We start from the raw sequence: 9,141 nt of genomic DNA on the forward strand, positions 1-9,141 counted from the left end.
AGAGCGTGTAGTCTTAGAGTGATTATCTTAATTTACCGAGGTTAGCTAGCCAGCTATTTGTCGTCCTTAACGTAGGAGACTCTGCTAGCTAGCCAACAGCTAGCCAACGTCTACTGAATAGAACTTCCGCACTCAACAACCCGGTCGCATTCCGCTTCGCTCCACAGGTGGCGAATCGCATCTCTGCATGTCTGGCAGACATATCAGTGTGGATGACGGATCACCATCTCAAGCTGAACTTCGGCAAGACGGAGCTGCTCTTCCTCCCGGGGAAGGACTGCCCGTTCCATGATCTCGCCATCACGGTTGACAACTCCATTGTGTCCTCCTCCCAGAGCGCTAAGAACCTTGGCGTGATCCTGGACAACACCCTGTCGTTCTCAACTAACATCAAGGCGGTGGCCCGTTCCTGTAGGTTCATGCTCTACAACATCCGCAGAGTACGACCCTGCCTCACACAGGAAGCGGCGCAGGTCCTAATCCAGGCACTTGTCATCTCCCGTCTGGATTACTGCAACTCGCTGTTGGCTGGGCTCCCTGCCTGTGCCATTAAACCCCTACAACTCATCCAGAACGCCGCAGCCCGTCTAGTGTTCAACCTTCCCAAGTTCTCTCACGTCACCCCGCTCCTCCGCTCTCTCCACTGGCTTCCAGTTGAAGCTCGCATCCGCTACAAGACCATGGTGCTTGCCTACGGAGCTGTGAGGGGAACGGCACCTCAGTACCTCCAGGCTCTGATCAGGCCCTACACCCAAATAAGGGCACTGCGTTCATCCACCTCTGGCCTGCTCGTCTCCCTACCACTGAGGAAGTACAGTTCCCGCTCAGCCCAGTCAAAACTGTTCGCTGCTCTGGCTCCCCAATGGTGGAACAAACTCCCTCACGACGCCAGGACAGCGGAGTCAATCACCACCTTCCGGAGACACCTGAAACCCCACCTCTTTAAGGAATACTTAGGATAGGATAAAGTAATCCTTCTCACCCCCCCCCCCCTTAAAATATTTAGATGCACTATTGTAAAGTGGCTGTTCCACTGGATGTCATAAGGTGAATGCACCAATTTGTAAGTCGCTCTGGATAAGAGCGTCTGCTAAATGACTTAAATGTAAATGTAAATGTTTTGAGTGAACTATTCCTTTAATGTTGCAGTGTTCATGGGAAAGCTTTGTGTAAACCATTACACTCCCCTAAGGGGCAGTATTGGATACTATGAGGACATAATGGACGCAAGTCTGTATGACAAAGACACTGTCTGTTCCGACACAGGCTCGAGTCCATTTATCGAGCTCACAACACCAAACACACCCACACAATGTCACGCCTATGCTCTGATTGCCAACCACTAATCTTATGGTGCATCTCTCATCTAGGCCCAGCTAGTGGAAAACGACCTGTCAATCATTACTGCTTTGGCCACGGGGGAAACATCACCGCCTGTCACAGCTCTCCTCGTGAAGGAGTGCATGATGGGGCTTCATCTCCTTGTCATCATTAACATATCGGGAGTCATGTGTACCTGGTTCTCCGTGAACAGAATAGTTCTATCTACAGGGCAGTAAATTCATTAGGAACCAAATGGAAGGAAACGGGCCAAAACAGGGAGACACTAACCTGCATTTGTCTATTAAGAAGCACTAGTTTTCGTTGCAAAACCTTTTTCATTACAACATGTTTTACTACGGTGTGCACTAATGAATACACCCCAGAGCAGTGTGTTTCACATGGGAATACCATAGCACAGCCAGCTTCCATGTACTACCCATGTCTGCCATCTAGTGGTCTTGAGCGAACATCAGATGTTGAAGGAAAACTCCACCCAAAACTATATTTCAGTATTTGTTTCATTAGTCTATTGTTGACATAAGCAAAACATTTTGGAACTGTCAGCAATCAAGTTAACAAGATATGTAGCTTGAAAATAAATAATTCCCGTATAATTCCCCATTTTACATATCTTGAAAACATGATTGCGGACAACAAAACATTTTGGGACTATGTCAACAATGGTCTAATGAAACAAATACCATCCCAACAGGTTAACAAAAAAAAGACTACCTATTAAGTGCCAAACAAAGTAACAGTGTTGACTGTAACTGGGTTAAATCAGCCATAAATCCCCTTGTGACAGGAGGAATGGAAGATTAGTGTGTGCAACACGTAATGGCAATTGAATGCAAGCTACACAAACATTTTTAATTGTCTATTGATGGGTAACAAGGTTAACGTGTTATGCTCAACATGCTCAGTTTTCCACCAAAAACCCCAGAACACCCCCCCCCCCAAAAAAATAAAGAGTAGAACCAGCTCACCTGCTTTTACACTACATAGATGAAAACTCTTGGTAGATAGTGTGGTCTAGAGCTTATCATGAGGTACTCTACCTCAGGCGAGCAATACCTTGAGACGACCTTAATATTAGACATCGCGCACCAGCTGTTATTGACAAATAGACACATCCCCACCCCTCGTCTTAATTGGATAAAAGCGTCTGCTAAATGGCATATATTATTATTATTATTAATGGACATAGCTGTTCTGTCCTGGAAAACTGAAAACCCAGCCAACTGTATATTATCCGTGTCGTCATTCAGCCACGACTCGGTGAAACATAAGATTTGATCGTTTTTAATGTCCTGTTGGTAGGATAGTCTCAAACGGAGCTCATCCAGTTTATTCTCCAGTGTTTGCACATTGGCCAATAGAACGGATGGTAGAGGCGGGTTACTCACTCGCCGACTAATTCTCACAAGGCGCCCTGATCTCCGCCCCCTGTATTTCCTTATTTTCTTCATGCGAATGACGGGGATTTGGGCTTTTGTCTGGGAGCAGCATTATATCTTACGCATCAGGCTCATTACATTAAAAAAATCTTTGTCCAGTTTGAGGTGAGTAATCGCTGTTCTAATATCCAGAAGCTGTTTTCGATCATAAGAGACAGTAGCATCAACATTATTTACAAAAGAAGTTACAAGCAATGCGGGGAAAAAAACGGCAGCCATCACATCCGGCGCCATTCTTTCTTTCTTATTTATTTATTTATTTATTTGATTAACCATGTGGTCTATATTAAATGCCTCTTCATTTAATATAACAGGCTTTTAAAATGCAATATTGGTGCACGATTTCCACTTAAAATATCAAAAGGGACGCTCAGGACACTTTTCATTGAACAATGATTATTTGGGGTGAACAAATATCCACCAGGAAAAGATAGTGTCGGCTACTTAGTCAAATTTTTGCCTTAGGACTTTTTAACAGATTGTATTCATTCATCATGCGTTTTCTTCTTCTAAGTCAGCATGGCTACTGATACAGTACAGACAAGGAAAGAGATATATTACATAATGCATGTCCTGTTTGTGCAGATGGAGCAAAACAGGATACTGAGTGTTGCATTAGGGATTTCATGTCCTAATGTTACATAATATCGACATTACATTCCAACAAGAGGCCTGGGCTGGATACAACAACCTGAACCCTTATTTATCCATTGGCTCCTACCTACACTGCTGCTTTTCCCAAGGATGCTAGATCCGCATCTAATTTTGGCAGCTAGCTTGGCTACTGCACTATCGGTCTTTTCCTAGAGGTCACAGATAATGGCTAAGGAGTCGATGATGTAACTGAGATGCAGACAGCCTGCAGTGTCTCCGGCATTTCGAACACAACCAGTGTGTAGGCTATGGGGTTTGGACCTACCAAATGGAAAAAGTGATGTGGGATTTATTTCAGCTCGTCTGTATTCTGTGTTGAGTCTACCATTCACCGGTTAGATATTCTACCGAACTAGACCTACACTGCTGTATTTACAGGCTATTTTATTAAATGCTTTTTTTTAACCCAGTGAGAGAACTTCTCAAAAACAAAATCACCACAATGTCCGCCTCGAACAATTGGAGAGGTATGAATCACTAATGTGTATAGAGCATTTGTTATGCTAGGCTTTTCATAAGCACAACAAAATAGTGCATTTTATGCACATCTGTAACACTTGCATTCATGAGGTTTATTGTCATGAAGGCGATTGTCTGCAGGCTTCCCTTCAAGCCAAGCCTAAACAATCTGAGTTTAACACAAAAAGGGGTCTGCCACTGAAATGGGTCTGATCAAGATTGTGCTGAAGTGTCCATTTTTAATTGTAGCCTGGCGAAAAAAGAATCCTGCAGTCCTTTTGTTGTACAACCAAATATTGAGTATCTGTAAAGAAAATTGCAATAAGAAAGACTTCTTGAGTTATTGTAAACGGTCCAATGAAGATTGTGATGACGTCACTCCACTGGTGCTTTAGAGCAGGGTTTCCCAAACTCAGTCCTAGGGCCCCCCATGGGTGCATGTTTTGTTTTTTTTTGCCCAAGAACTACACAGCTGATTCAAATAACCAACTCATCAAATTTTTATTATTTGAATCAGCTGTGTAGTGCTAGAGCAAAAAACAAAACGTGCAACCAGGTGGGCCCCAGGACTGAGTTTGGGAAACCCTGCTTTAGAGCCTGGATGCAAGACTGGCCTATGCTCCATTTAAAAGTCACAGATCTAGGATCAGCTTACTCTCCCCAAACCACAACCTTAACCATTCAGGGGGTAAACACACAACTTTCCTCAGATCAGTGTCTAGGGGCAATTTGATCCTACTCCCTCCCTGGTTGGCCCAGCAATGCTGCACTATGAGCCAGACAAACCTCTGAGGAAGAATCCCAAGTGGGTTGAGAAAGAGCCTAGCTGGCCTTGGATTTAGCCTGTCAGCATGTCTGAGGGGGATCAGTTGGAGCAAGGTGAGGTGCAGAATTGCTAATCTTGAATGCATAATGCGTTGTTATTTGGGATGCAAGGTGATTTGTAGATCAGTGATTCTGCGCAGTCCAACAGCAATGTATTCACTCTCAAACACAAACTCACACAGTGCCTGAGCTGCCCGGTAGTGTCAGGAGTGTGGTCGTGTGTCAGCAGCACACAAATCAGAGCGCAGCAGTACTCTCTCAATCTCATGCATGGCCTCCAGCCAAGGTTCACTTGACAAAGTGCCAAGAGACAGAAAAACCTCTCCACCACCCACTATGAGAAGTATATTAATAATATTAGACCATTCAAATGTAGAGCAGCAAAGGTATGCTATCTGAATGTTGACGTAGAGTTTATGGAGGTGCCCTGTATGGCTTATACATGGGATATGTACTTGTGTATTACTAGCCTATGGTGAAAGAGTTATCCTCCGCTTTAAATGAGATGTCCCATCAGACACATGCAATACCCACATTTGACACTGCTCTGGCATTAAAAATATATTTGAAAAATAATTTCCCCCACAGTAGAAGTACAATCAGAATCCCATTGAAAAAAAGGCTTCGCTTAAAAGTGAAGTGCCTTTTGCCTAAACATAATATTTCTTAAATCCATCACCAAAAAAAACTTCATACCAGTGTATTGTTAATAATGCATGCTGCGATACATCGGAATATCAGCTAGAATTCTGAATAATAAAAAATTGTCCGATCTCATCGTTTTTAATGTAGGCTTTGTAGGAGTCAGGGCGGGGCGGCAAGCTTTATTCCACCTGCAAGCAATCTGTAAGTAAGCTTCAGAGTCCTCCTCTATGGCCTCTTAGGAATGGGTAGGACCTTGATAAAGCATTTAATCATCCCACTTTTCTTTTCATTTAATTAAACCTTTCCAACCCAAAGAGGGGATCTGCCACTATCTCGCTTTGCCACTTGCTACAAATCAGTAATTTCCTGCATTTCCCATCCAAGACCCATTGACTTCCCATGACATGCTGGTGGATCTGAAATGTGTAGATTGCTTTGATCTGCACAGGAGTCAAATGACATGGCAGGAGGCCTTGAATTAATATGAGGGCATATTGGCAGTGATTTGACTTTGATAGGGATCTGGCAGCTGTACTACAGTGTTTTAATGGCTTGATTGATAGCCGTGTACCCTGATCAGCTTTGATTGGTCCTATATCTGGTAGATCACTGACTGATTGATCCGTCATCCGTCACTTCAGATCAACAGCATCAACTTTCGCTCTTGCTTTAACTCAATAAAGGTAGATACAGTACGTTAAAAGTATAGTTCAGATATTTTACATATTTACATGTGTCCTTTCAATGTAAGGAAATACTTTAAGGGAATAGCATGGTTCATAAGGAATACTGGGGAAAAAACAACACTGTGCTGCCTCCTCCCAGCACTTCACCTTGATGAGTATACAATCAACAGCACCAAAACATGACCACCATTTTAGTTTGATGCTTTATATAGAGAAAATTCAGAGGGCACTAAGCTGGGGAACATTAAATAACGGAGAGGCTCAGACTAATAAAAATGACCTGATCCTGAGACGAATTCATGCACAAGGCCTACTCCTGTCAGACCAAGGACAAACAGCAGAGGATAGAGACATGGCATCAGTGCTGAGCTGAACCACGCACCTTACCCTTCTTGCTCGTAACTCTCCCCTTCTTAAATCCTTGGTCAGGGGAACGAATGGAGGTGATAAGCTAAACAAACCTGGTGTTCACCTTGTACATTTAGCAAATATTTACTGGCCACTAAAATGTGTTGAATATGTGTATAATACTGATTGACCTGCTGCTTTGGTTTCATATTGCGTATGATTTTCAATTACATACATTACATTAACTGCTTCTGTCTTGTTTGGTTTGGTTCTTTTTACTGTATGTGACTGCAATGACAACACAACCAATGTTTCTGAATAAGAGAGGTGTAAAGTTTACATACTGTACTATGCAGAAATCGATCCTCCATTCCTTGGTTGCGAAAATTGTAAGTTTGACTAATTTCAGTTTATGTGAGAAAACAGGCACTCATTGTGTAGAGAATCATTGTACCATCTACACCACTGTAAAATATATTTTCCATAACCAAATATATTTATTTTCAGCTGTTGATGCTGGTGTACAAAATCGAAAGAAAAAGATGCAGAAACTAAACTTAAGAACAGGAAGCATAGAAATAGCGCACATAGAACAGATATTTTGCAAGCCTTAGACTTGCTTTCGTTTGAATGACAGATCTATAACTCACATTTCTATGTCCATTTGGTCAGGTTGCCGAAAATGTTACATATTGTAGCTTTAATTACTACAATATCTGGTTACCTTCCTACGTTCAGTGGTGGGAAAAGTACTCAATTGTCGTACTTGAATAAAAGTAAAGATACCTTAATAGAAAATGACTCAAAAAGTGAGTCACCCAGTAAAATAATACTTGAGTAAAAGACAAAGTATTTGGTTTTAAATATACTTAAATATCAAAAGTAAATGGAATTTCCAAAACAGAAATCCAGGGGAACACTCCCACAGTCTGCCAGATCAGAGGTAGTAGGGATGACCATGGATGTTCTCTTGATAATTATGTGAATTGGACAATTTTCCTGTGCAAATGTAGCGAGTACTTTTGGGTGGCAGGGAAAATGTATGGAGTAAAGAATACATTATTTTCAGAATGTAGGGAAGTAAAGGCAAAAGTTGGCAAAAAATATAAATAGTCAAGTTAAATACAGATACCAAAAAAAACTACTTACGTACAGTAGTACTTTCTAGTATTTATACCTAAGTACTTTAAACTGCCGCCTACGTTTAAGGTTTATTTACAGGCCAATGCTGAAATAGAGCTGTTTTAGAGAGGGGGACAGATCTATCTGCAACGTCACAGAGTTGGACTGACTAGACTTTGTGTTGTAGTGCTTGGAATTGAAGTTTGAAATTAACAAGACCCCTACAAAAATGTAGCATTTTAGTACAATTTAAAATGTTTTAAAAAATTGGTCACTATCATGCTATGGTAGCGACCGAAAAAAAACATGATATTTTTTAAAATGTAGACTGCTAGGTACCATTGTCCAAAAAAAGAACCATGGTAGCACAAAAAAACACCATTGTTCACAACGCTGCATTCAGTCTTCTGAATGCATGCTTCTTCTGTTTACAAAACTATCTTTTACAGTAGGTCTCATCCATTGATGCCACTAGTTTTATACACATCAAAATATATATGAAGCATATGTTTCACTCAAACCCAGCAAACATCACGGAATGTTTTAGGCTATGAATGAGCACTTTTTTATCGTGTACCACCATCTCGTTTTTCGTTTGAGCGAAGTGAAGGAAGACAGTCTTCTCTTCTGTGTCCTACCTGTGTCCTCTCGAATTCGACGGAGTCGGTGACGGCGGCTTGCTTCGTTGTTGTAGTTGCTGCAGGTGCCCCAGACTAATGCTCCTCGGGAAATATTCGTCCTCAGTCTCTTCCAGCTTCAGCTCGGGGATCAAATGACTGTGATTTGCAAAAGCCATTTGGTTGGTTTATTGCTACACAATAAATGCGACGCTGCACTTCGTAAGGTTGTTAAAATGGGGGTCTACAAGCGTTGTTAGAGGTTGCGCGGGGTGAAATGTTCTGTTTTTGCCTGCCCTCCTCCCTGTATTGATAGGTTGGCCTATTCTCCGACAGCGAGGGGCACGGGACAGAGTAGTGTTCGAGGAGAGGCGCTGCACTTCACTGGGGGTGGAGTGGGTTGACGTGACACGGATGGGGTGCTTCACAGGCACCGGCCCCAGCGCCATCGGAAGAGAAAGTTTGAGCCCAGAGCCTGGCTATAAAACATACAAATGTTAGTCCTACCCCGTATGTTTTTCAAAATGAATGGTTTTACACTCAAAAGATTCCAAATGTAGGCTTTTAGACTTTTTTTTTGCCAATAGCCTGTTTTGCCCCAAAATAGAATGAAATGTGTTAATATGGGGGAAATTCCCCTAATTTCAGTGGCGTGTATTCCTGGATGCCAAGGGATGCCCGGCTTCCCCGAAAAATGTAGGCCTACCAAGAAACAAACATATATAAAATAATGTATCTTTCGTGTCTCTGTTTCATAATTGTCCTTCAATTCGCAAGCGGCTGAATATACCTCACCAGAGAAAGCATCCCAGCGAGCGAAACAGCTCCCCTCTGTCACTGTATGTGTAGGCCATCTATCTGATGCCGTCTGGTCAAAAAGAGCATGACATTGTTGCCGCCTGTAGCATTGAATTCAAGGGCAGCCAGCAAGCTTCTGGCCTCCCTTGATAAAAAAAGTATAAAATAATAGCCAATCAGCATTGAGCTAAACTCTGAATGGTCCTG

The 9,141-nt window shown here is 42.3% G+C and overlaps 1 protein-coding gene across 5 annotated transcripts in view; it reads right to left on the reverse strand.

The window, feature by feature from the left end:
- The window catches only part of LOC124000136 (protein Aster-B-like), a 164,196-nt gene extending 155,683 nt beyond the window's left edge, over positions 1-8,513 (reverse strand). For 2 of the 5 annotated variants that reach the window (XM_046306309.1, XM_046306304.1), the window contains exon 1: positions 8,158-8,513. In XM_046306309.1, the coding sequence (XP_046162265.1) occupies positions 8,158-8,315 (158 nt within the window). In that variant the 5' untranslated portion in view covers positions 8,316-8,513. The remainder of the gene's footprint in view (positions 1-8,157) is intronic. The other 3 variants (XM_046306305.1, XM_046306306.1, XM_046306308.1) reach the window with 2 other exon arrangements.
- Positions 8,514-9,141: the final 628 nt, after the last annotated feature.

Source organism: Oncorhynchus gorbuscha, linkage group LG16 (genome assembly GCF_021184085.1).
Source record: "Oncorhynchus gorbuscha isolate QuinsamMale2020 ecotype Even-year linkage group LG16, OgorEven_v1.0, whole genome shotgun sequence".
NCBI classification, from domain to species: domain Eukaryota; kingdom Metazoa; phylum Chordata; class Actinopteri; order Salmoniformes; family Salmonidae; genus Oncorhynchus; species Oncorhynchus gorbuscha.